We start from the raw sequence: 26,788 nt of genomic DNA, 5'->3' as shown, positions 1-26,788 counted from the left end.
AGTTATATGTTGTACCATCCTGAGTAGAAACCCCACTTCCAGTAGCACAGAGCAAACAGACCCAGACTGAGTGCGAGACAACCCCACCACAGCCCCCACCCATTGTCATGTTAATGCTCCACTGGCACTGTTTATGAGCACTGGCTGATGTGTGAAGAACTTGGTGTTAATGGCCAAGCCCCATTCTCCCACACAAAGATGGGCTTTAGCATTGACCCCAGAAAGCCTCCCCACGAAGAGACCCCCCACCCCCACCCCCCTCCCAAAAAAAAAACACACACACAAAAAAAAAAAACCTTCTTCCTGCCTCCATAAGAACTGAGTCTACATCTGAAAGGATTCTTTTGTGCCAAGTGAACTAGATCCAAGGCAGAAGGGGGAGAGCGTGGATGGGGGAGGGGATCTGGGGGCTTGGATTTGTATGGATGGCTGGGACATGAAGAGGTAACCATAAGTTCAGCAGGGGATTGCTTGGCACTCAAGTGTGTGGTTTAGAGGACTCTTGTGCTTTTCACTCCAAAGTGCTTCCGTCCCCTGCACCATGGCATTGGGGCATCGGCCCACTATCACTTCAGGATTCACCAGGCTGTACATCTCTGTAAAATACCCCAATGATAACTGCAATTTCTTTAAAAACTAAATAAGACATCATACTTGCTTTTTCTAAAGGTAAAATCTACCAAAATCAATGCATAATACACTGGGTACACAATGTTCTTAAATGCAAAGTTGATTTCAGAGAGGTTTCCAATCATGGATATCAAACCCTCTGTTCTTAGCACAACAGATATTAAGTACATTTCAAGAATGAAAAGGCAGATAAAGCAGCAGACCAAAGTAAAATACCCTGATAGCGGCCTACATGTATGTATAAAATAATTTAGTTGGTCTGAGACTATGGCTTCTGTAAATATTAAAATATATTTCATGACACTAGTAATAACAAATGTACTCTTGTGGACACCCCAGTGATTCACCGAGTAGAGCATAGACCATACAGGCTTTAAGTCCTAACTGCAGCAGCCATAGGTTCAAGTCTGACTTGCGGTCCCACAAGTGCGTTATCCCCACTCTCTCACGCCCTGACCCTCCTGTCTCACTATCGTAACTTAATAAAGGAAAAAAAAAATCAGGCAAAATCACCTCTAAAAGTTTATAAAAATGTAAAATATTTTATTGATAAATGAAGACACAGTGTTGTGCATAAGGAATGAGAATGTTTCACATGGTAACCAAAGATATGGAAAGTTATTGTACCAGTGAGCACACATTGTCTTTATGTGTATGAGGAAAAATATCAACACCCGCACTGGACATTAAGTTTTACAAAGTGAAATTTAAACCAATATATTTATTACATCCCTTCAGTGCCAATGGGGTTTGGATACAGTTGTCAGCCTGGGATTATTAAACAAAATTCTAAATTTTGATGATGAAATGATGTACTGCTGAATTTGACATTGTCCTCCCCTGTGCATTCTGGGAGAAGGCATCCATACAGGAAAAAGATGTGGATTTATATTTGTGTCAGAGGTACAGAGGTGATGGTTTTTTTTACATTGGTGTTAATGAGGAAGCTGGTTACATCTCTCCACACTGTGCTATAAGGATGGGCAGTTTGGGCTTGTTGTTGGGTCCTGTAGGGACGTTCTGTTGGGAGGAAAGACCATACATTTAGGACAAAACACTCAACATAAAAACATTACACTGAGCTTCATTCACTCAAACTGTCAGTGGTTGGTTTTCAGGCCTCCTCCACACCACTGCAAAGGTTTTGAGCACAGAATGGAGCTTTTTTTTTTTTTTTTACAGTGACACTGTATAACTGCTCCTTTTTAATTTTTACAGCATTTATACAACTAATCAACTGCAGAGAAGAAATTCAACATTGTGTTTACACTGCCTCAGTAGTTGTAGGTAGGATGTCTACTCTACTAAAATATTTGTGAAACTGGTTTTATTACATTACTCGAGATAACATTCATAACATTCATTTTGATCTAAGGGATGATTGCAAAAATAAGAGACATACACTGTTGTATGACAAAGACAAGGCCGTCTCAATGTAAACACATTGCATAAGTGTTTATGGGAAGACTATTCTTCTGTTTCTTTATATGCTGTGTTGGCTTGAATACATTTTTTTTTGTTTTCAGCATTTTCAGTGGGAACCCTCCACTCAATGTTTTGTTCAGTATTTTTGTCATTTTACAAATCAGTTTGAATTGTCTGTGGATTTATTCCTGCCAGAGAAAGAGTGAACATTTGTATTTCATCCAATTAATAAATATAAATGAATAATTAAATAATTTTACCTCAATTTTCCTCATGATCAGCAAACCATCAACCACTTTCCCTGAAACAGTTGCAAACAATACAATTAAACTCGGACACATAGACAAATAAAATTAAATAAATATGGATTTAAATGAATAGGAATGCACAAATTGTACTGGGGGCTCACCAAAAACAACATGTTTCCCATCTAACCAGTCACATTTAGTGCAGGTGATGAAAAACTGACAACCGTTCGTCCCTGGACCACTGTTTGCCTGAAAAGAAGCATTGATGAGGATAAGAGGAAGACTGCTGAGAGATAATGGCAGTTTTGAACACATTAAAGCCGCAGTTAATTCACTTTCAATGCCTCACTCAAATCCCATTCTCTGCAGAGATTGGCATCAGTTGACTTTGAAAGAATTAATCAAGTCTTGATTAACGTTTTGTTCTGCAGGATGTAGAGAACGATTACAGGAAATCCAGTGTTGATTTAGCTGAAGTCAAAGTCAATAGACCTTTTAGTGATTCATGAGTATCCCGGACATCAGTACATTGATGTACATACATACCATGGACAGAAGGCCGGGCGCAGAGTGCTTCATTCGGAAGTTCTCATCTGCAAATGGTCCTCTGTAGATGCTGCAGATACCAGTACCATCGCCCTTCACAAGAGACAAGGCAACCAGCCGTAAGACAAGTGGACACGTTTCTGCAGTGCTGTAATTACTCTCATCATCCCCCAGAGGGAGACATACCAAAAAGTAATTTCAGCCTGCTCGGTTCAAAGTTCAACTGCAGTTTGTTCAACATCCTGGGAGGCCATGTTGAAAAGCACAATATATGGTGCATAGATATGTAGGTGCTTTAGAGAGGAGTGCAAAAAGCTGCTGTGAGTCACGTTGGCCCAGTTCCTACACCACATTCCATCCACTGACGCAAACTACACCGCCTCAGGTTTGTTAAAGTGCAACTTTTAACTTTTAAAGTGCAATTCTTCTTTTACCTTTCACACTGAGAACAATTATCATAGATACCGCCAAAGCAGCAATCCTATCAGGGATTACTCAATGTGCAGTTACTTATGTTACCTAAGCACTCACAGTAAGCAGAGATGAACTGTCTCCTCTGCTGTGTCATGAGAAAAACAACTGTTGTGGTTCTTTATTTCAAATGTGACTGTTCTACAAACTTACTGCAGCCTCAAAGCCATATATGCTAACACAGACTGATACCAAACATTAAACCATGAATACGTTACTCTTCCCACAGATGTGACAAGAAGACTTATCAGATAGAAGATGAGGTGTTAGTTTGTACTTACATTCACAAAGTCCCCTCCTTGTATCATGAAGTCTTTGATAACCCTGTCAATGAGTAGTTGAAAACATCAGTAAATTCTGTTTTGCCTTAGGCAGGAAACTGTCGGAGAAAAACTTTGCCAGTAAGTCTTTCTTCCTTTTTTCACCTGTTAATCAGTGTCCAGCAAAGGCACTTTCATAAAACAAGGAAGTCTCCATGGGGGATAGTTACCGTAATACTTTTTATGGTTTATGGTTATACCACTGTTTAATCCAGGTGGCAAATGATCAAAAGATAAAAATCTCTTGCTTTGCAAAACAGAAATAGAAGTCAACCCAAGGGAGATAGGGAATCTGTTCTAACACATGATATATAAATGGATATTTCAAAAGTAACCAGAGACTTGTTGCGCTGGTTTAAAAAAAAAAAAAAATGTACATAAAGGGAAATTAATATGTTGTGTTGTCAAAATAAATAAAAATTAAGTTCTAAAAAAAAAAAAAAAGTAACCAGAGACTTGAAGTTTTTAGTCCAGTTGAAATCATTACAAATACTGTAGCAGCCTCTTACTTTTGTGCTTTAAAAAAAAAGAAGAAAAAAAAAACTTTCAGTGGTTTCCTAATCTGGGATCAATGAAGTCTATCTTATCTTATAAATGCGTTTTAATTAGGTTATTCATTTGGTTGTTAACACTTTAACACAGATATGTGAACAGTGGGACAAAGACTGGATAAGTGGACACCAACTGTGTTATAGCTGGAGAGCTGCAATCCCATCGGCATTCAGATATCCATTGTGAAGAATAATCTGATCAACACCTGTGACTGATTGCACAGCCAGGGAAACAATACTGACAAGGACTCAAAGTGATAAGATGGTCATTTAATATATCGTTGACTATTAAAATGCTGACGGTGGTTAATAGCTGGTAACTGCAGTGATGGAGAGACAGCTACAAATGAAGGATCATGGTTCAGGGATCAGGGATGCTCTTTAAGAGATCAGTAAATTAAAATTATTAACTATGAGTGTCAAATGATTTCCCTTACTCAGACGCTTGTTTTTGTTCTCATGTGAAGAACCACATTAATCATTTAGCTTATTGGTAGACATATATTACTGCCTATCACTGGTATATTACTGCTAAACATTTTCTAAATCACAGAATTTCATATTAAGTTTCAGATAATCAGAGGGAAAGTGACAAGATTTCAGTGTTTTGTAGCTCAGACTTTTTACCCCTCATTGACCTCGCTCTGACTTTTCATTTTCTTGCTTAAATTACTAGGGGAACAGCCAAGAGGAACATAGCCTCACAATTTACAGAAAGAGCATAATAAACTACATGATTCCTTTATAATGGTAGTCTTATTGTAAAAAGCTGTCCATCTCCCATCATCAGATAGAAATCAAGATAAAAATCAGATATGATAAGAAAAGATAAACTTTATTTATGCCTGACTGGGAAATGACTGGAAATGTGCCATGTTATTTACCTGTGGAACGTGCAGCCTTTGTAACCAATGGGCACACCATCTTTCCTGCGGGACAGATGTTTGAGACAGTAAAGATAAAACACACTGCAGTTTAACAAGCCATTAACAAAGCAGGCTTTCTCTGCATCACCTATTGCAGCTGAGCGAGGTGTTCATGAGAATGTGAGACGATCATGAGCAGCACAGCACTGCTGTCTCAGTGAAACAGGTAAACCCAGAGTTGGATAAACCAGCTGTGTTGTAATGGCTATTCAAGCCAGGCTCATAGAAACCTGCTGTGTTAAACAGGTTTCTCTGCATTGTCTTAACCTGATAAAAGGAGAACAGGGTTTGTCTTACCTGAACTCTCCAGTGCAGAACTGCCTGTAAAAGATAATGTAGGGCTTTGAAAACAGAAATAATCTACATGAACATATAAACCTGACATGTCATCTCTCAGATATGAAAAAAAACAAAACAAAACAATGTTTCTCCTTACCGGAAATTTTCTGCCGTCTTGGGAACCACATCGGCAAACAGCTCAACTTTCATCCGTCCCACATCCTGACAAACAGTTGACAAACACACAAACAAGAGTTATCAAATGAAGACAGACATGTAAACCTAAAAAAAAAAAGAGGAAAATCATAGCAGATGAATTGAAACCCATGAATCTTGCCCCTGGAGGCTTCTTTACGACTCTAATCTGGACTAACCAGTTATACCTCACCTGGTAACAGTATGCTCTACTGTGGCATACATCACCAATTCTTCTTGAATAACTGGTGTAAGTGTGGGACTGAATTTTGGTGTGTGAGTGTGTGACCCTTATTCTTATTCCAATGGTTGCATACTGTTTGCTTTCCCTTTATTACTTATCCCTGTCCTGTTTTTTTTACTAATCATTATCATAGATATATTTTTTTTTATCATTATTATTGTTGAACTTATTATTCAATCTACTGTTTTATTGAAACAATACACGCTTCTGTGTCCCGTGCCAGATACCATTTCCCAGTGGTCAAAGCATACATAATAGAATTATGTAAATGTGAGGACTACAACACTATTTGACATCAAATCCTCCTCTGTGTGTGCGTTTCATTGTGGGTGTCGGTCCACCCAGGCCTCCCACATCATCAGTGTGTCAGTGTGACAACAGACAATAAGCTGGTGTAAAAAAGAAGAGAGGCTTGTCTTCATGACATCGCTGCTCAACTGTTCCCTCCCTCCAGGCCGACTCCTCATTATAAAACAAGCAGACTTCAGACCTCCTGTCTCTGCTACATGGACAATCCAGTATGAGCGTTGAAATGAAACGCAGAAGTCGAGTGTGTTGACACAGAACAAACATCGGCTGCAGGACACGCTATCTGCTGGAAGGGGGGGGGGTTATCTGGCTGCAGTGAGACATACCCTGAAGACAAGTGTCTAACAACAGGTAAGAGAGAGCATATGAGGTCATTAACGTCATGTCGTTTCAGTTTCTACATTTAAAAAAAAAAATTCATATGTTCACATGTTTCAACGATGACTTCAGATTGTTTAAAACCAGAAAAAGAATTGCGAGATGAGACACATCAGGCGCACTGAGCTGATGCAGACGGTTATTAAGGCTGAGGGTTTCACTCAACAACCATGTTAGAGTCCAGAGTCCAGGGATAGCCACATCTACCTCATCTACTCTCCAGCATCTCCAAACGCAAAAAATATACATGGAGCTGTAATATCCGCACCAAGAGCAAACAGCTGCACACGGGAATCAAACTGAGCAAAGGACCTGCGACAAAGTGTGAGACATCATGTTAAAAAGTCTCTCAATATTTTCATTCATTAATTTCCTCCACTGTTTAACTAAAGCCTGAGCTCTGTGATGGCGCGGAAAAAAATGGCATCCAGGAAATAAGTAAGGTAGGTGATAACTTTCCAGCAGACTGTGCAGTATACGTATGTTACAAAGATTACAGTTTTATTTATTTATATAATTACAGCAACCTGTTGCCTCCATCACCTGACGTGTCTAACTGTATAGAGAAATGGTGTAAGCCAACAAAACCAGTGGGTGGGTGTGGTTTCAACTAACATGCATTGTTAGAGCTACCGGTCATAGGATATGTGAATCCACATAACAAGAGCCAGTCACCTCTTGGGAATATAGGAGGGAAAACAAGTGTGTTTCCGTGTAGGCTACAAAGGCGTGTCGTGTCCCATCCGATGTTTGCACTCACAGAAAGGAGGAGCCAAAAAGAGCAGCCTAAATGTAAACTCCAACTGACAGCAGTCACACACCTGCACCGACCGACCAGTCTCACTGAGAGCATGCAGGGGCTCTGGACTCGTATTGCCAGATGAGGGGGGGGGAGCATTTGGGCCTTTTGCGGACTAGGACAACCCTGAGCTGAAAGGTACAGACAAGAGAGGAGGGTCTCACTCGTTGCGTAATGCTGCACACTTAAAGCGGCCTGACTTGCTTTACCTGTCATGTTACCGGTAATGCGGAAACTAAGGATGCTATGTGTGTTGCTGGGATGAATACCATTGCTTTAATCATGTATGTTTAACATGGAACTGACTGTAAAGGAGTCATAGGTATGTCTTAATATACTTGTTTTTAAGTTAGCCATCTGAAATAAGGTGCCAAACACATTACAGCAATTCAGCAATGTTATTTTTTTGGCTGGCTAAGTAAGAGATGTTTACAAAGTAATGTCCTGTTCCAACATGATCTAACTGTGATTAGTTGTAAAGTCATATTTGCTAACTTAAAAGGAATGTGTCTCAAGACATCACTCACACATTTTTAAAGGGCCCATATTATGCAAAATCCACTTTATACTGGTTTTGTTGCGGGTATATGTGTTCCCGTGGCCTTTTTATGACGCCTGGAGGTGCTTTTCCATTACAGCTGAGTTCTTCACAGTTCCTCCTCAGTGTGGGCAGGGTCGTCATATCATGGCGGCTGCTACCACGTCGTCTCTCTCTCTCTCTTTTTCTCGTCAGCTCCAAACACACTCAGTGGGCGCTGTTGTTGTCTGTGTTTTTTTCAAATTAGTGGGTTTGATTCTCGTGTCGGAAGTCGCGCTTGCGACTCTTCCAGCAGTGACGACGCTCTGGCCAATCAGTGGAAGGCAGTCGGCTGACGTCATGTTTAGTACCGCTTCGGCTCGCCTGGAACCAGGACTGAGGCGTTACCAAAGAAGTACCAGGTACCAGGTACTAGTGGAAAAGCAAAAAAACCAGAGTAGAGCCGTGCCGTGCCGTATCGTGCCGTACCGTGCTAGTGGAAAAGCACCATTAGATTGCTGCAGATTGATTTGGGGGCAATACGCTACGGATACAATGTGGTTGGACCACTTAGACCTACGTGAAATGGTTGAAAAACAGCATAATATGGGACCTTTAAAAAAAACACATGTCATCCATCTTTCATAGTTTGGTGGTGTTGACGCTGCAGATTTTGCATGGGTTTGACTGAGAGCAGGTGGATGTTTCAGCATGGTCCTAGTACCTGCAGTTTCTGTTATTTAAAAAAAAAAAATATAACAGCAGCTTTTTTTTTTTTAACCTTAACCTCACTGTAATTTGGATCACTTTGGAAAATGGTGTGCACAGTGCACACATGATCAAAATAATATGTGGTGACACAATCTTACAAACTGCGTTTATACAGACCAATTCATGTGCAGGAAATGAGCCTTTAAACAAATTCCAAGGGGAACGCCAGGTACCTAATAAACACTCTCTTTCCTGTATGGGCAAAAGTTTGTTGCAAAATTAGGAAATGCGTCATCCTCTTTGTTCCATCACTTTTGTCTGTCTCTGCATAGCAAAAGTTCCTAACTGGTAATATATTGTTTTTCTTCTTTTTATAGCATTTTCCGGACTGCTACGTAAATGTCTCCAGAGTTGCCAGAGACTCTGCCAACCAGCACCTGCATCAAAATGCTGGCCATTATGGAGCAATGGGAGGAGGGATCTGCCCATCACACGGACAACGCTGACAAGTATCTGATTCTTCTGCTTTTCAAGTGCGGACTGGACGTGGTGGTCTTCTACCTATGCTGCCGGAAGCTGTCTGCCTCTTTTCTGAGCATGTGCAGCGTGTCCATCGTCCTGGCTGATGTGTTGGTGACATTTGGTATGGCGGCTATGTGGTTTCTCGGGGATGAAAGGTTTCTTGGGTCACGTTGCTTCCTGTTGGCCCACACCTCGGCGATATTTGGCGCGCTGCCTCTACCAGTGATGTTCCTGGGTTTATTGGACTACTGTTTAGAAGACTCCAGCCTTGGCAAGCAGAGCACCTGCTGCAAATTTGCCAGGAATGTGTTCTTGACACTGCTGGTGTGGATGCTGGCTGTTATCTGCTCCTTCAGTTCGGTGAAAGGTACGCCGATGGAACTGGATTATGTGACGGGGATAAAGGCAATGGTGTGCGAAGTGGAGGAATCCATACTGGTCCCCTACTTTGATTTGTTGCTTTTTATCCCAATCCTTTTTGCGATGCTACTGTTTTGGTCAAGAATTCCACATTGGGTGAAAGAAGCCGACAGGATATCTGACATGAGGGAGGAAAAAGAGGACCGGCGCAGCGATTTGTTCATCTCACCGCTCTCCGCAAAGACAAAAAGCAGGCAGGACAACAATCTGGACGAGACCGCTTTGCCACCTCTGTGGTTCAGCCTCACTCTGTGCTTTACAGCAATCTGGATACCTTACCTTGTGGTATCTGTGCTTTGTCTGGTCTTAGGCTACGGGGTACCGGCCTACATCAGTGTTAACCTCCTGTGGTTGGAGTGCACCAACAGTTTACTGATGGGTGTGGTGTTCTGGGTTAAAAGCAAATGGCTCGGGCCATACAACCATCTGCCGGACAATGTGTGTGCATGGCACGTTTACTGGCATTTGAGCAAAGGAACGTGGCGGCAGCAATCCCCCGCAGGTGTGTTTAACCCTTCGCGACAGAAGAGAAACTCCCTTCTTTACGTGTAACATGTAAAAAAAAAAAAAAAAAAAACTCTGTCAATTCTCATTTCACAGACCTGGAAATGAAAACGATGATACAGAGGAGTGAGTTAAGACTTCATGAGGATGAGCACACCTCTATACCTCTATGGACAGTTCAACAATGTGAATGCAGAATCTGTGCATCTCACATCTCTCCTTCAGCTCACGCACAAGTTTCCTGGAGTTACACATAAAGAGGAAGATGTTGTCTTTGATAATGTAATTATTTAAAGAACTGAGCAGCAAAGTATTGGGGGAAGAAAAGAAAACTTTGTAAATATTTGCAGAAATGAACTCTGAAATGTTTTATAGACTGATTTTGTATGTTGCCTTCAGGGATATGCAATTGCAATTAAGGATTAATACTCAGTTCAATTTTACTACCACAACAGTGCGTCTTTCAAGATGCTTCTCAATATTTTGAAATAATACCTTGATTTTTCTTTCACCGACCTTGATTATTTTTCTACTCTAATTTGCCAGTACACATTAGATGGATGCACCTGAAAGGACAGGATGTGTCTGTGTAAGCAAAGTCAAAGAAGTTCATAGCTCTTTCCCTTAACAAGGAACACAATGTGATATGATCAGGCTGATGGACTGGACAACAGACTACAGTACTAAGGATAAACAGGAACCAGGAAATACCTCAATTATTGTACACATGAAATCACATTAAAATTGCCCATTACATTTATCACTGCTGTATTTCTAAAATAGCAAACTGTAAAGATCATTTATGTTTATGTTCAGGGACATGTTCGGGAACAAAAGGATAAGACAACAGATCTGATTATTATATCTCAATAAATTTCTCTTTTTCCACGATGAGAACATCACCCATGTGGGAATATTAAATTCCATGAAGATGTGCACTCCGGTAAGATAAACAAAAAGGAAAGGGATTTTAGAGTTTTAGAGTTAAAAGTTCATAAGTGTTGTTCAATATTAGGTCCAACAGACTGCTGCTCAAACTGAATATCAGTTCGGAGAGTAAAATGTCCAGTTCATAGAGAGCCATGTGCACTATGATGTTATGTGCATACTTAATGTGATGTACGTTGTTGTACAATGTATTTTAAAACTACCATGACAATAAAACTTTTTTATGTTAAAAATGTTTTTTCCCTGCTTGTTTGTAATTATGTTCAAATGAAGAAGCGACTTCTCTCTTCAACAAACCAGCTGCTTTTCCCATGGAGAATTTCTACTGCCAATCATATGAGGTCTATCTGGGAACTATTCTGGATCTGAAATATATTTTAAGCAACAATTTAAATGCATTAATACGTTTTTCAGTTACATTTGGCCTTCTATTAATTTATGTACCACCAGGAAAAGCATAATATATTGTATTTGGATTTTCCCTTCCTGTATTTTTTTGTTTCCTCCCCAAAGTTAAGCAGCAGGACCTGTTTTCAGAGTCCAAACATAAAATTGTAGGTAAAGCTCACATTTAATGCTATGGTGGTTGCTTTCAGGGAGATTTAAGTGTGCCCTGTATTGGGCGCCTTTCAAGGACGTGATTCCGTTCCACATGAGTACGTGTGTCCGGTAAAAACAGGAAACTTGGGAGGGACTTGTCATGGATATTGATTGCCGTTTGCTGTTCATGGTAGCAAACAGTATAGAATGTGTCGAGTTGGGGAGGGATAAAACTGGGGAGATGATGCCGTTTTTGGAGTGAGGCCACATACTGTATGTTTGAGCTGAGGGCCAACCGTAGCAGTGATGCCACTAATCAGGCAGCACAGTCACAGATACAGAGTTGGCGCCTACTGTTGCATACTTGCAAACCAGTTTTTCGGTTAACCACAAAGAGTCAAGCAATTCTGTCAGCGACAGGATCTTAAGTTAAAATTCAAGAAACAATGTTGAGTGAATGCCAAAATGGAAACGCCCTCATCAAATATTTGGAATCCTTTTACAGGAAGAGGAAATTATATCAAGGGATAAACAAACAATCAACATGAGGATAGGGATTAAAGCTGGGGAATACATTTTTCCTGTGATGAGGCCTTTGACAACTTTGTGATCTAAATTATATAATTATATTATGGAAGGAAGGGAGGACATTTCCCTCTGTTTATAAAGGTGAGATTATTTGTGCTGCCGCAAAACCATCCATAAACTACACTACTTTTTCATACAATGTGTACTTTAACTCTAGGCATTCTACACCTCTGTGATGCATTTACAAGACATGTTTTTGTATGTTGGATTGAAGGATTCTTCCTACAGGATGAAGTGACTCTTAAGCCGACCTAAAGTACGGTATGTAAATATGCTGTGTTTGGTCATTAAAGTTTAGGGTTTAGTGCCTTGAAAGCCCCGAAAAAGTTTCAAATTTGATGTTAAAGAAGATGTGGGGACCCACAGTGCCTTAGGAAGCCACAGTCACAGTCATTATCAAAATTATATCTTTCAACTTTTACTTCCAATATTGAGGTACATAACAAACTGGACTGGAATCTACACAAGCAAAGGGACAAATGGCAAACTGCAGGAACGCCCCACGCCCGGGGATCGAACACAAAACCTTGTTGCTATGAGGTTTACCACTGCACCTGCGTGTTGCCCCCATAGAAATCAAATAAGAGTATCAATTCAGACAATTTTGGACATGTCTTGGTGTGTTTCGCTCAGGGCTTTGCTCATTAACTGTAAGGTTGCCTGCAAGATAAGACTGACATGGCCTATTATAAATGCTAAGATTAAGATTAAGAAGACCTCTATTGTCTGTCTGTATGGAAATTTGTGTTGCACAGCAGCATTTACGCATGACAACTCAAACACGTATATAGTATCTCACAAAAGTGAATGCACCCCTCACATTTCAGCAACCATTGTATTACGTCTTCACATGGGACAATAGTATAGAAATGAAACTTCAATATAACTTATAGTCAGTATACATCTTGTATAGCAGTATAGCTCTACAATCCACTGAACATAATTGACCACACAGCCATTATTGTCTAAATGGGTGGCAACACAAGTGAGTACACCTCACAGTGAACATACAGACTGACTTGATGCAGTGTGCGGCATATGCTCTGAGCACTGACAGGCTGACCTCCTACTTCTTCAGCCTCAGAACTCATGCATCTGTTTTTTGAAGCCAACTTCTGGATATGACGCAGGGCACAAGGACTCAACTTCTTTAGTCGAGCCCTGCGAGGCCTGTTCCATGCGAAACCCGTCTTGGAAAACCGCTGTATGACTGTGGCCATCGTGCTGTGTGGCTCAGTTTCAGGGTGTTACTGTTCTTATAACCTAGGTCATCTTCTTTGCCATGAGGGGCCATGTTGAACATCCAGTGGCCAGTATGAGAAAATTGTACCCAATTTAATAGCTCTAATCCATGACACACAAGTTTGTATGGTCCAGTCAAACATGCAAAAACATGGACATGGGGGATAGGACCGGTGGCTTTGGATGTTTAAATGACATGTATAGGTATCACTAGGGGTCTACTCACTTGTGTTGCCAGCTATTTAGACAATCATGGCTGTGTGTTGAGTAATTCTCAGTAGATAGCAAATCTATACTGCTATACAAGCTGTACACGGACTACTCTAAAGTTTTGTTTAATTTCTATAGTATTGTCCCATGAGAAGATATAATAAAATGGCTGCTGAAATGTGAGGGGTGTACTAACTTTTGTGAGATACTGTAGACACACATATATGAAAAGTTAATTAACTTATTCTAAACAAAAGCCCTCAGCTCACTCCTCAACACTTCAACACATCACTCTACAAGTCGTTCAGGACAAAACACAGAGGCAAGACCGCGAGAGGAAAAGTGAAACTTGTGTTGTTATGATCAGACATGTGTATTAACGTGGCGCTGTTTAAACACCTGAGCGGTGGTGTTCATCGGATCAACACATTTAACCAAACTGAGACATGAAGGTGAGACTAGTTAGTGAGATGTGAAGACGTTGACTGAACGTTAGCTGAGAGCTAAAGTCTCTGTCATTTAGACCGGACTGGGTCGTCTACTCACCTGCCCTCCGATGGTGATGTCGAAGAAAACTATCGGGTTGTTGGGATTTGATGGCACAACCGACATTTTAAAACTTTCCTTGTATTTCGGGAGTAAAAATACAGTTTGACTGATTTCACACCAATAATTTGAACATTGAGCACATGCGCTGTTCGGACCTACGGCGGCTCAGAAGAGACAAACTACGGTTCACAGGTCAGGACAAAACAAATGCGTTTGCGATTAGGCGCTGCAATACAAGGTGGGTTATTGTTTAGTGCTGCCGCCTGGTGGCCACTTCGCAGTTGTGTAACCAAATGCAAATGTGAAACCTTTTATCAAAGATACTCAAACCGTCTTTGCTTTTATTTTGCGTAGATTTTTTTTTCTTAAGCTTTTTTTTTTGTTTCTCTTTGTTAATTTTCATCTAGCTGCCTTTTTTTTTTTTTTTTTAGCTTTTTTTTGTTTCTCTTTATTGTTAATATTCATCTAGCTGCCTTTGTGCTTTATATTCACATATGACACACAGACTGTCAGTCTATTGATGCAAATAATATCAACACAGATAATTTCATACCCTCTTAACAGGCCACTCAACCAATAATATTTAAAAATAAACAAAAGTTTAAATATCATTTCCAATTATTCTCTATAAATAGCCAATGAATACCATAGCATTTTACTTGAAATATAGCTATTCTACTTGTATTGAACATTTCCACAAAAGAGCACTGACCAGACAAAGTAACATCCTGGACACGTATCATAGTTTTTGTTAATGGTTTTATTTTTACAATAAAATGTAATGTTACAATTTAACATAACGCAGAGGTGGCTCACAAAAAATAGCAAATGGCAAAATGACTATATAGATTTGTCAAGACTGTTCTAAAGCGATGCCATCAAAAAACAAAAAAAAAAACATTTTAACAATAAAGGTGTTAACAGACTAGTGGGTCAAAAAGGAGATACACCTAGCAAAAGCAAAAAGCCTTGAAGAAAGACAGTTCTATGTAAAGTAATATGGTTTCTTGACATTGACGCCATATTCTGAGAGAGCAGGACTCAGATCTTCCATAGTCAGAGTGTACTTCTTATCCTGTAAACAGAGAAGAGAAAAAATAATAATACCATGGTCAGAGAAATATTATGATCAGAGCATTTGAAGGCAGTTTACAACAGTACCAAACTTTAAACACTCCCCATTCCAACACACCGCATTGTCAAATATTGTATTTAATTGTGCAAATTAAGATGACAAACACTGACCTTTGTCTTACTCCTTGAGCTTCCTGAAGCAGTGCCCTTCATTTTACAGTACTGCAGCGCATCATTGGCGATGTCTGAGATAAACTTTTGAGAAGCAAGGGAGATCAGACGGATTCTGTAGAGATGAAGAAGAAAATCAGTCTTTTGGACATTTCTTTCTCTACACAGCCAGATTGTGTCTGCCTGTCATGGCAAACCATTCAGCTGTGTGATCTTAATTGTCCTTTCCAATTGAACATATCAGTCAGTATCTATCAGAACAGAAAAGAGTCTGTATTTTATGCTCACTGATGCCAATGACAGGAAATATGGAAAATGATTATTTCTAATAACATGATTGATAGATTAGAATTATTGCTTATAGTCAGCTATCACCTGTGGTTAATGCCCACTTACCACCTTGTCTGGTGCATGCCAGGCCACCAAAACAAAACAATATGTTGGCTGTGTGTGAGACTGATATTCTGTTTACTCTTTAAGCTGGTAGCTGTGACTAACCTCGAAATGTGACTATGAATAGATCTGTTCTGTTTGTGTCATTTGGTACCATGGGTATCGGGCAGACCACTCACACTGAAACTGTGTGGAACTTACATTCTTGGATCAGAGGCCTCAAATCCAGCCCTGTTGAGGTAGTACCCTGTAACTGCATCAGGAATCTGAACAAGAGAAAGAGAGCAGACTTCAGCATATGTTCACATTTCACATAGCCATCTATCTTTCACTACCCCGGACATGTGATTTGTCATTGATGATCAAACTGATTTCCTGTGGCACAAATTGCAGCCTCAAGATAGTGGTTGTTGTTGTGTAATTTCATGTCAACTATCTATTCTAGTTCATTTAAATGATCATACTTATTCAGCACGGAGTCAGGACATGAATTTATGTTTCCAACATTAACCAGTATTACGATGTAGGTCATATGTGTAATGCAGGCATATGTAGGGTTTTGTGTTTCTGATCTTTCTGTGACTGAAAGCAGTGTCTGACACTACTTTTACTTACTGTGGGAGTGTACTCTTCCAGCTGCATGAGGAAATCTGCCAGGGGCGTGGTGGTGATGGCAGGCTTTACATCTCCATTGGTGATGCCACCAGGCACATAAACGCCATTGGAGACATTTGTGTCTGCTGATGGTGTCACCATGGCTGCAGACGTAGAAGCTGAAATAGATGTCATTAGGATGAGTTAATCTTGAGTAAGACAAACTAAATTGTCTACCTACCTACAGCACTGCCCCATAATGAGAGGTTACAGTCTGTACTTCTTTGGAAAAGCACTAACGGGTGCTGATAAAATATATATACTATATAATATGAATTAATGATGGTATTATTAATATTAATATAAGAAAGCAGTACTGTGTGTGCTAAACTCACCACAATAGCAGTACAGCCTTCAACCATCGGAATAATCACACAACTGAACTAACATATAGTTCAATAAAAAAAACAACTGCACATTATGGTTTATTTTGCACGGTTGGACTGAATAGCATTCGTGGATCGCCATCGTATTGTGTACTGCGACAGGCAAACATTTCAACAACCTGAAGTAGCCTACAAACAAAACACTTGCTACCCTACTACATACTAAGCTAGGTGATGTTTAGCATAAAAACATTAGCCGAAGCCACAACCTTACCATTACTCGTGACCGAAGGGATGCTGCTGACGTTGGTTGTTGCATTATCATTTACGATACAGTTACTTGAAGTTGAAGACGTCGTAGATGGCACTCCAGTTGTGGCAGACTGGTTAACGTTGTCAATGTTCATGTTGATGTTAACCTTAGCTAAAGCGCTAACCTCGGCTAGCTAACACTAGGAAACGTCCGAATGTGCCCAAAAGCGCGACTGTTGTGTGTGTATAGCTGTAAGACTACGCCTCTGCAGAGTAGTGTATCGTAAAGTAAGGCTACTTTTGTACTTCGGATGATGATAAAACTAAAGAATTAAACGTTAGACAGCATCGGAAATGTAGCTACAGTGCAGTGGATCGCTGAGTTCACGCTGCAGAGGTAACAGTGTCACGTGATTCTAAACGCTACATTCGGAGTGACGAAGATACCCGGAGATGTCCGAAGAGGAACGAAGTTACCCGGAGAAGTCCGAAGAGGAAGGCCGACAGATAATGAGCAATCACCATAGAACACACCTTGCAGTGTCAGTCGGTGGCTCTCTGGTGCCCTGTAATGTAATATATCATTTCATCCAGAAGTGGAGGTCTTAATATCATGATCCTCGAATGATGGTCAAATGTTCACATTAATACTGTTTTTCTTCTTTTGATACATTGTTTTCATTTCACTCAAGCCAAGTAAGTTTGAGTTGAGTTTTATTACATTAAACTCAAATTTCCAGATAACTTTGGCAAGTAGCTATAGCGTTTTCCTGTACACATTGTCCTAAATCCCCTAAATGTTTTTGTACTTTTATAGGCTACTTCACTTAATTTTTCACCTGTATTATTATCCTCATTGGGAGTTATCTTTCAATTGCTCAAATAAATAAATAGGCCATATAAATAAATAAATAAATAAATCTCTAGTTGTCCTGAAATCATGGGTCCATGCCTGAAGTCCTAATGATCATATTATCGCTTCAAAAAACAGCGTTTCTGAGAAAATGGAGACGAGGCACCACCATGACATAGTTTTATTGTGGCCCGTGGAAAAGCAAACCGGTTCTTAAAAGGTACCAGACTGGCACTAGGTTCATTTTGGTGGAGCAGCTCTATGGGACTGATAATGAGTGGTAATCTGCACACGTTTTAAAATGGGCCGGATTAACCATATGGGCAACGGAGCAGTTGCCCAGGGGCCCAGCACCTGTAAAGGGCCCTGGCCCTAAAATATAAGAATATAATAATTCATAGTAGTGCATCAGCATAAATTGTTTACTTCTCTTCCATACACAGTAATTGCCTGCTTATGGCAATAGTGGTGATATCCAAGAATTTCAAATTGTAGCACAATTTATGGTCCCCTATGATGTTTGCATGCCCAATAGACTAGCACTGTGTTCTTAAGTTCTGTGATAGATCTATTGCACACAAAAACTATGTGAAACATTTGTGCATCTGTCAATATGACACCATTGTACTTCTGTACTGGTCCATGCAGAGGCCTGATTTGTTAGTAGCCTATAGAAATATGCTCTTGATGATGACAGCGACTTCGTGATCATTGCTTTGGGGTGGGCCCTTGAGTGTTGTTGCCCAGGGTAGTACTACAGAAAAGTATTACAGTAATCTGGCCGGCCCTGTCTATACATTATGGTGTATTTTATTTTCTCTGGAGGTCTTCGGCAGCGGTCAGTCCCTCCGCCGCCCTGCAGGGGGCGGTGACGGGCTCTCTGGCTGCTCCGCTGCCTGTCGGCTTCATTACTCGAGGAAGTGAACTGCCTGGTTGTTGTGTTGTCTGCATAGACTGTATGGTTGTCTGTCACTCTGTGGACGTGACGCTGGTGTGTTTACTGTCGTGGGCAGACCAAGTTGGACCCACAGTCTATGGTTGGACCACCGCTGAAGGCGGGCAGAAGGTTTTGACAGGCGTATGGGACAAAGCAGGTACGGTGTACATTTTTTTTTTCTACACCAGAAACTCTGTAGTACTCTCATTTATTTAACCAGCGCATTGCGATGAACTGTAGCCTAATTAAGCCCATGTTCAAATCATATCTGTGGATCTGGAGATGGAGCGACCTGTAGGATATTATTGGACTTTGGAGTTTATTTTGTGAGTCATTGTGTGATCAAGTTGTTTTGTTTAAGTTCACAGGGAGCCACAATGACCTCTCCTGTCCGTGTCATCGTGGTGGGAGCTGGGTGTAGAGGGGAGATCTACTCCAATTTTGCCTCCATCCATCCTCAACGCATGAAGGTGAGGAGAGGTTCTCCTTTGTGCTCAAAAGACAAGGAGGCATTTCAGTGAACTGCTTTAGTAACAATACAAAACATTAGCTGACAGCAGAGAAAGAGAAAATCATTGGAAAGTGACAGAAAAGGTAAAGCAGCATAGAAAATTTTATGTCACAGTGTGAACAGATCTACAAACCAAGTAACAGTAACAACGTAGGATAAAAATTGCAATGAATGAATGAATGAATAAATAAATATCTCTTTAAGGTGCTGGTATTGCTTTCATGAGCATTTAAGTTCATTTAGCCGATAAAAGTTATCCCTGCTGCTTTGTGATTAGAGAACATGACCAGAAGACATTTTCCAACATGACCAGTAGCCTATATGTCACTTTACAATTTCAGGTTGTTGGAGTGGCTGATCCGAGAAAGTTTGCTCGCACTAAACTTCAACAGAAACACAACATTACAGATGAAAACACATATGAAGGTGAGCATGGAAGAAAAGAAAGCAGTTTATTGCTCATGAACAACTTCATGCTAAAATGCTCTCTTTTTCAAACTAGACTGGCACAATATGGTTGAGAAAGAGAAGTTTGCAGATGCTGTGTTGATATGTACTCCAGATCGCCTCCATAAGGTAATGGAACTGTATGAAACTCTGAAAGTTTATCTCCTCAGTTTCATTTTGGGGTTGCAACAGAAACACTTAAATTTTCCAAATTTTAATTCCATTCTTGAAATCTTAGAACAAATACGAGTCTTTCCAAATAGTACATTTCAGCAGTAATACCCTGCTCTTGAGTCTTCTTATTGGTTGGGTAATAAATGTGCGAATGTTGTCATTGTTTCTTATCAAATCATCCTATTAAACTGGTTTGTCTTTTTTAGGAACCTGCAGTGGCCTTTGCAAAGAAGGGCTACCATATTCTCCTGGAGAAACCAATGGCAGTGAGTGATTAAGATTCAGATTACACATAAAACATTTTAACATAACACACCCCTCATTTTCTACTGTCTCTCACTGCATGTGTGTGATACTCATGCTGTCCTTGCACATGACTTTAGACAACTGCTGAAGACTGCAGAGCGATCGTGGAGGCTTGCACTCAGAGTGGTGTGATGCTGTCAGTGGGTCATGTTCTCCGCTACGACCCTGTCATCCACAAGATAAAGGTGAACACGTTCAAGTGAACAACACACTCGCAGCACCTGATCAAGATCAATCAGTAAAAAGAGCTCTGTTTAACTAAAAAGGATTTACTTGATGCAAGATAATACAAAGTTATTTTTACTTTTGATCAATAAAATCAATTGGTAGAGTTCAGTAAGTACTCAGAGCTTTTTGCTTTGGAGGAAACCTGTAATAATCAGGTTTGGTTTTATTTTTCTCTAGAAGCTGATAGATGATGGTGTCGTAGGTGATGTGATCCATATTCAGCACCTTGAGCCGGTAAGTGTGCAAACAAAAAACAAAAAAAAACAACATAAACATAACAAGATTATATTGTAAATCATCAGCCCTATTGATTGACAGTTGTTTTCATGTTTCTTGAATCCAAATAAATAACTGTAAATCATATCCTATAACAATCCTTATAAATGCAAGAACATGATATTTTCCAATTCAAATTTGTACTTCATCTGTAGTGAATATGTCCCTATGAAATTAGTGCATTTCTACATTTTTGTGTGATGTTTAACATGCAGCATCAACCTCTTGTCCTAGGTCGGCTTCTATCACTTTGCTCACTCGTTTGTTCGAGGAAGCTGGAGGAACGAGGCTGAGAGCTCTTTTGTTCTTTTGGCCAAATCGTGCCATGACATTGACCTGATACACAACTGGGCTGGAGCCCGCAGGTAAACCATAAACACTAGTCAATGATCAACTCCAAACTCGTGTCAGGTTAAGAAATACTGTTTAGAGTTGTGTATACTGTCACCACTAAAATAAATATTTTGACTCTTTAGCTGGATGATATCAAGCCTTCATCCAAACAGTGCTATCGGAGCTGGACTCAATGTCGTGGGCTTTTTATTGAACGACAGCTTCTGTGTTGTCAGGTGGTTGAGGCTGTTTGTTCTCTTCCTACGATTAAGCATTAACAGTTTGTATTTGCAGGTGTGTGAAAGTGTCATCATTTGGATCAGTCAGCCACTTCCGAAAAGACGACAAGGTGTGTGCACTGTTTATAATATGTGATCCAACAGACTGACTCATTGCTCTTGTATTTGGTTTTAAATTTGTTTTGATTTTTACATTTTAAAGATCTATGAATGCTCACATCACTTAAATCCTATTCATCCTCTGAGTTAGTTGTTTTTGTTACTGCATCTTATGAATGACAGAAATGGCTGTAGTGAGTATGAATAATAAATATGCTGTGTTTTTATCGTCAGCCCAAAGGCGCCGCAGATCGCTGCATGGATTGTTCTGTGGAAAAAGGCTGTCCATACTCGGCACGCAAAATCTACCTAGACAGAGTGAAACAGGTTCGTATTTCATCACGTTCTTTTCACCATCTGCTATACTTCACCATCTGTTATCATGATGTGTATTTCTCGTTTTATATGTGCTGTGTGTACGTATGTGTACTAGGGTCACACTGGCTGGCCTGTTGCAGTCATATGTCCGAACTCATACCCGGACATCGAGTCAGTAACTGAGGCACTGAGGACTGGACCATACGGCCGCTGTGTGTACAATTGTGACAACGATGTCTGCAGTAACCAGGTTTGTAGCACATTCACATTCACTGAGAATTTTACAACATAATGAGTACATTTTTTATATATTTTTATGATATTTTTGTTATATTTAACTTTGTGTCTCATTTTTCTGTTGCTTTCCCTGCTGGTCTCTTTAGAGTTACCAAACAATGTTCTGTTTGTACAACTACATTGACCGGACCATGACCATGACATTAAGATTGGTTTCTGATTAAATTAAACTCAAACACTAATACAATTAGTTTTGTGCTATTACTCATGCTGCCTTTCCTGTTTCTAAAATTGGCACTGTCATTAACTTAAAAGATGGTTGTTTGAACTGAAAATTCACAATTTACTCCCCTTTAAAACAGCTCCATTTATGGCACTTGAGATAACTTACCGTTTTAACTCCCTTTGTCTTGTCTAGTAATATCTGTTCTGTTTTGCCCAGGTTGTAAACATGGAGTTTGAAGGGGGTCTGACTGCAGCCTTTTCCATGGTAGCCTTCACTGAGCAGATGTGCCAGCGAAAAACAACCATCTATGGCAGCAAGGTAGGACTGGAGGTGCCACAAACAAAAAGAGTACACCAAACTTTACACCCAAAAGTTACTCAAATATGATTAGTATCCAAAATGCTACGATTTTTAATTGCCTTTAAGAAAGAAAAGCACAAGTGTATAGATTAAGTGACGAGGTAAGAGTCTGTCATCATTTCAAGGTGGCTATATAGATCAGAAAAAACACAGATTAAAACTACTGTTTCATCAGTGGACAAACTGTATTATTGGTTAATTTGCTGGAACTGTATTAGCATTGTACCACCAATCCAAAAGGTATTCAATTAGGGTCTGATATGGTGGCTCAGGAGGTTCAGTTTGTTCAATCCCCAACTCTGGGAAAGATACAGAACCCCAAACTTGGGGTGGTGCGTGGCGCAGTGGTTAAAGCGGCCGCCCCATGTAGAGGCTACAGTCCTCAACGTGGTTCGAGTCCCGCGTCGGGCAGACCTTTCCTGCATGTCATTCCCCCTCTCTCTGCCTCCCCCTTTCCTGTCTATCTCACTGTGCTATCAAATAAAATAAAAAAAAATATATAAAAAAAAACAGAACCCCAAACTGGCCCCACATGTGTGTGTATGGTAAAAAAAAAAAAGGGCAAGGCACAGTACACTTTACACTACTAATTACAGTTACCCATTAAATTACCCATTATGTCCTAAGGATGAGAGCATTGTCACCCTGTTTCTTGTTTGTTATCTGTGTGTATGTAATGAAGCATGTCTTTACAGGGGGAGCTGTCATATGATGGCCATGAGATTCGCGTGTTTGACTTTCTCACCCAGAGATCTACTAATCACAGAGCAGACAGTAATACCCCGGGGCACTTTGGCATGAGTGGGCACGGTGGAGCAGACTACCACCTCATGGATGCTTTTATATCTGCTGTGGCGGTGAGTTTTTTGTAAATAGTGTAAACGTTTAATCTTGTTAATGTAAATTTTCTCCGGAGCTTTTAATTCACATCTCCTTATTCCACATCATAGTTAATGTCTTTGGTTGTTTCTGGGTGAGCAGGTTTGATTTGAAGCTTTAATTTAGCTGCAGCTGTCAGGGATGAGGACAGATTACCAGCGTTTACTGTGTTTACATTTTGTACCTGTTATGTGGGTGAGGCTCTGGCACAGGATCTAAAGGATGAATGGGATTAGGAAACACTGACTGTGTTGGTTGATCATGCTGTGTTTGTGCATGCAGAGCAATGATCCGTCCTTGATCCGGTCGGGCCCTGAGGAGACGCTGGTGAGCCATTTACTGGTGTTTGAGGCTGAGCGTTCACGACTGGAGAGCAGGGTGGTGTACTGTGCTGATGTTATTAGGGACCAGACGACTGAACAAAACTAACATGAAAAATGACCTCACCTTATATATCAAACACAATGATGCTGCCTGGATTATTAAAGACAGTTAAACCAATGAATTAATTAACTAATGAACATAAGGCCAAATCTTAGGACAGAATACATGTTGATTATTTAGTTCGTATTGCTCAGGGATTTTAATACTGTCTGATTGTCTGTGTGAGTTGATGTGACTGAATTTTATTTAATGATTTTAGCACAATGGGAAGAACTTGATCATTTGTTGTTTAGCATAATGTCTTTGTGTAATTAATGATAATTTACTGTCACAATTAAAAAGTTGGGAAACTTTACTATAAATTGTCTTTTTAAATTATTTTTTAAATTGTCAATATGCAGAACATTTGTCAGGATACTTTGGCCTCGTTTAATGCTCAAAGGTAACCAATATTGTGCAAAATTGATGAACCTTTGTTTTTTGAGACACTTCATTACTGAAGTGAATTTATTGAATGTGCATAAAACTGACCGAACAAATGCATGTAAGTATGCACAATTAACTCTAACACTTTAAAATCAAAGTCAGTTGTTACATTAGGCAGTTTATCCTCTGTGGTGTAAGCTCTGCACTTTTTGCAGTAAACTACAGTAAGTCAACCGCTCTATAAATAACTAAATTAATAACTTTAATACTATTGCCTCTAATCAGAGATAAAAGCTATGGTCCTTGTAGGATAAACAGAGAACTTCTCTGCCCATGTTCCAGGTGCTTGTTAGTGACAGTAACATCTTCTGAACACCAGGTGTCACTAGTAAATTTAATTTGCAGTCACCATATTTGATAAAGTTAACACTGAGTGGGGGTGACAGTGATCTGCCCTGTTCCAGTCTGTAATTAACACTGCCAGACCTCAAAATGTTGCAGAGCATCACAGCAGTAATGATGATGTGTTTGATGGCTGTGAAGATGAACACTGGCCACAACAGGAAAAAGACAGAAACACTGCAACAAAGTGTTGGTTCTAATAAACAGGATGGTGGGTATTTAATCTCTTTATTAACCTGCTTGATACATTTCAAATAATGTTGTCTAAATGGATTTTGTGGTTAAAGCATGACATTTAATGACCTTTTTTGTGGTCAACATAGGCTGCTCCCTCCTGAACTTCATGAATCTAAACTGTTTTTTCTGGACAGAAAATATTACATTTAAACAACAATCAGACACATCAAATGTGCTAAAATGTATGACTTAGGCGACTACTTTTTTTTGTCAATTTTTTTTTTTTTTCTCTGGCAGATTTTTGTTGTCAAGATGCTTTGCGCCCCCCATTAAATATTAATGCATTTATACAAGGTTGACTGGCAATCTCTGCCTTTTTGCTATTTATAACATATTCTTTGTACCTGGCCAAATCCGTCTTCTGCCATTTAACTTATGAGTGTGATTATATGCTCCTCCTGCAGTTGCTTCAGCTCTTAAACTGTCCATTCCTAGTCGTCGACTCGACGAAGCATTTGTGACTCTGGAATAGAAATATACTTGGAGCCAGAATTACAAAACAGAAAAGAACAGAACCTTCACAAAAAATGAGGTCGGTGAAAATCTAATTTTGTGTGATGGGAAATTGAATCTCCATGTAACACTAACCCTGTGCAGTTTATTTCCTATTAAGCATGTGGTTTTCAGTAAGTTACTGTTATCAGATTTCCAGTGTGGCGTGTAGTTCCCCCACATCTCTCCTGGCCTGTCAACTTTCTTTCCCTTCTCAAAATCTGAAATCAAAGTCAACAAGCAAAGAAAATGAGAATTTGACTTTTACTATACTCTGTATACTATAGTCCACATGAAAAAGACTTTATCTGTTCTCTTAAAGATACAACTTGACCTTTTTTGTCCCTCAGCTCTTCATCTACTTGGTCTCCACCAGTGAACATGCATGGCAGTTTGGTCTTAGGTCAACACTGGCATTTGTCCAATAGCCACAACAAATTTGAAAGACTGGTTGGATAAAAGCTCTGCACATTCATCCTAAAGCCTCTGACACAGAGACACAAACAGTTTGGACAGGACAGGTAAACCCTTTAAAAATATTACAAGTTATATTTCAGGCAAATCTTAAAACATAACATAACCTCAAAAGCTACCGAAGTATGAATAGTTTGGGTTAACCTATTTTATCTTATTGCACATTTTCTCTACATTCCACTCTTTCTAGTTTCATGGACTTTCTGTACCCTTTCTACTTAGGGTTTGTTTGCTTGACTCTTTGATCTGAGCTTCATTCTGGCTCCTCGCCTCTGTACACAAATGCATGTATATGATATATGTAGCTGCAGCTTGAAAATATTATGTGTGTCCCATTAATTACTACTTTTGTTTCCATTATATCTGATTTAGAACAAGAGGCATTTCTAGTGGTATGTGAGAGATAGCTGAAGCTAAAGAGATTAAAGTGAATCAAGTTTAAACCTAACCCCAGTAGCACTAACCTATGTTGTTGATTCACACTAGGAATTAATGCTGTTGGGGTTAGGTTTGTTCAATGTAGAAATTCAGGGATGATCACATGCTGTAGGCTATAGCTAAATATCTTACAAAAGTGTCCAAATAGATGACCTCTGAGAAATAATGATTGAATTTTGGCCTCTTAAAGAAATAATACGGCTGTCGTTAGCAAATTTCTTTGGAAGTTAGCTAGCAATGTCAGAAGCACTGTTGTGCAGTGTAGGCTAGGGTCATAAACAAATTCATTAAATAAAAGTAGCCTAAATGAAATAAGTGATTTAAGTTATAATTCTCTAGATATGATAAGCTATCACAAATCACAAGATGCCAATTAAACAGAAACTGGCCAGGACCAACTTACTGTAGGTCGACCAGGTGATGGTACTTGATTACTGTAGCTAAAGTTGGCACCATTTAGCCAGTGGTGCCCATTTCCATTTATTCTAGGTATAGGCCTACACATGCCATTGTTTGTTTCTTCCATTTTTGGATTAAAATGAAACCATTAGGTTAATTGTGTTTAAAATT

General features: G+C 39.8%; 4 protein-coding genes across 6 annotated transcripts; 2 read left to right on the top strand and 2 right to left on the bottom strand.

Moving 5' to 3' along the window:
- Positions 1-1,152: 1,152 nt before the first annotated feature.
- On the bottom strand, positions 1,153-14,227 carry ppih (peptidylprolyl isomerase H (cyclophilin H)). The gene is made up of 9 exons (XM_083974804.1): positions 14,070-14,227; positions 5,554-5,618; positions 5,415-5,438; positions 5,076-5,120; positions 3,602-3,644; positions 2,850-2,942; positions 2,465-2,552; positions 2,316-2,356; positions 1,153-1,650 (listed from the first exon to the last, which is right to left on the bottom strand). The coding sequence occupies exons 1-9, from the start codon at positions 14,133-14,135 to the stop codon at positions 1,582-1,584; spliced, it is 534 nt and encodes a 177-aa protein (XP_083830930.1). The 5' UTR covers positions 14,136-14,227; the 3' UTR covers positions 1,153-1,581.
- Positions 7,421-10,043, top strand: LOC310988871 (putative G-protein coupled receptor 160; the record flags this gene model as incomplete). The annotated part of the gene is made up of 2 exons (XM_083975675.1): positions 7,421-7,459; positions 8,927-10,043. Exon 2 carries the CDS (start codon positions 8,949-8,951, stop codon positions 10,041-10,043), a length of 1,095 nt encoding a protein of 364 aa, XP_083831801.1. The 5' UTR covers positions 7,421-7,459; positions 8,927-8,948.
- A 621-nt stretch (positions 14,228-14,848) lies between the features above and the next one.
- On the bottom strand, positions 14,849-17,361 carry taf10 (TAF10 RNA polymerase II, TATA box binding protein (TBP)-associated factor). The gene is made up of 5 exons (XM_083975975.1): positions 16,965-17,361; positions 16,326-16,483; positions 15,912-15,976; positions 15,318-15,432; positions 14,849-15,147 (listed from the first exon to the last, which is right to left on the bottom strand). The coding sequence occupies exons 1-5, from the start codon at positions 17,095-17,097 to the stop codon at positions 15,058-15,060; spliced, it is 561 nt and encodes a 186-aa protein (XP_083832101.1). The 5' UTR covers positions 17,098-17,361; the 3' UTR covers positions 14,849-15,057.
- A 1,375-nt stretch (positions 17,362-18,736) lies between these two features.
- On the top strand, positions 18,737-24,163 carry LOC310988461 (putative oxidoreductase YteT). 3 transcript variants are annotated; one of them, XM_083975057.1, is made up of 14 exons: positions 18,737-18,889; positions 19,094-19,202; positions 19,585-19,669; positions 19,746-19,819; positions 20,071-20,130; positions 20,248-20,355; positions 20,579-20,632; positions 20,909-21,039; positions 21,302-21,356; positions 21,580-21,672; positions 21,779-21,913; positions 22,343-22,444; positions 23,182-23,343; positions 23,648-24,163. In XM_083975057.1, exons 1-14 carry the CDS (start codon positions 18,876-18,878, stop codon positions 23,792-23,794), a joined length of 1,329 nt encoding a protein of 442 aa, XP_083831183.1. In that variant the 5' UTR covers positions 18,737-18,875; the 3' UTR covers positions 23,795-24,163. The 3 variants fall into 3 exon arrangements, with proteins under 3 accessions (XP_083831183.1, XP_083831182.1, XP_083831184.1); XM_083975056.1 differs by having other exon boundaries at positions 20,576-20,632; positions 23,648-24,162; XM_083975058.1 differs by having other exon boundaries at positions 19,101-19,202; positions 20,576-20,632; positions 23,648-24,161.
- The last annotated feature ends 2,625 nt before the right edge of the window (positions 24,164-26,788 follow it).

The sequence above is a fragment of the Trachurus trachurus genome (genome assembly GCF_905171665.1).
Source record: "Trachurus trachurus genome assembly, chromosome: 7".
Taxonomy (NCBI): domain Eukaryota; kingdom Metazoa; phylum Chordata; class Actinopteri; order Carangiformes; family Carangidae; genus Trachurus; species Trachurus trachurus.
Note: the sequence above shows the minus strand (reverse complement) of the source record. Positions and strands in the feature narration are given on the sequence as shown.

What these genes read in the sequence shown, in the direction of transcription:
- ppih (XM_083974804.1), bottom strand. Translation starts at nt 14,135, where the DNA reads ATGTCGGTTGTGCCATCAAATCCCAACAACCCGATAGTTTTCTTCGAC. An exon ending in ACATCACCATCGGAGGGCAG is followed by an intron (nt 5,619 to 14,069) that starts GTGAGTAGACGA and finishes ACTGTTTGTCAG; the next exon opens with GATGTGGGACGGATGAAAGT. An exon ending in AAGACGGCAGAAAATTTCCG is followed by an intron (nt 5,439 to 5,553) that starts GTAAGGAGAAAC and finishes TATCTTTTACAG; the next exon opens with GCAGTTCTGCACTGGAGAGT.
- taf10 (XM_083975975.1), bottom strand. Translation starts at nt 17,097, where the DNA reads ATGAACATTGACAACGTTAACCAGTCTGCCACAACTGGAGTGCCATCT. An exon ending in CCCTTCGGTCACGAGTAATG is followed by an intron (nt 16,484 to 16,964) that starts GTAAGGTTGTGG and finishes CATCTATTTCAG; the next exon opens with CTTCTACGTCTGCAGCCATG. An exon ending in TGGAAGAGTACACTCCCACA is followed by an intron (nt 15,977 to 16,325) that starts GTAAGTAAAAGT and finishes TCTCTTGTTCAG; the next exon opens with ATTCCTGATGCAGTTACAGG.
- LOC310988461 (XM_083975056.1), top strand. An exon ending in AGATGAAAACACATATGAAG is followed by an intron (nt 19,670 to 19,745) that starts GTGAGCATGGAA and finishes TTTTCAAACTAG; the next exon opens with ACTGGCACAATATGGTTGAG. An exon ending in CTCCAGATCGCCTCCATAAG is followed by an intron (nt 19,820 to 20,070) that starts GTAATGGAACTG and finishes TGTCTTTTTTAG; the next exon opens with GAACCTGCAGTGGCCTTTGC.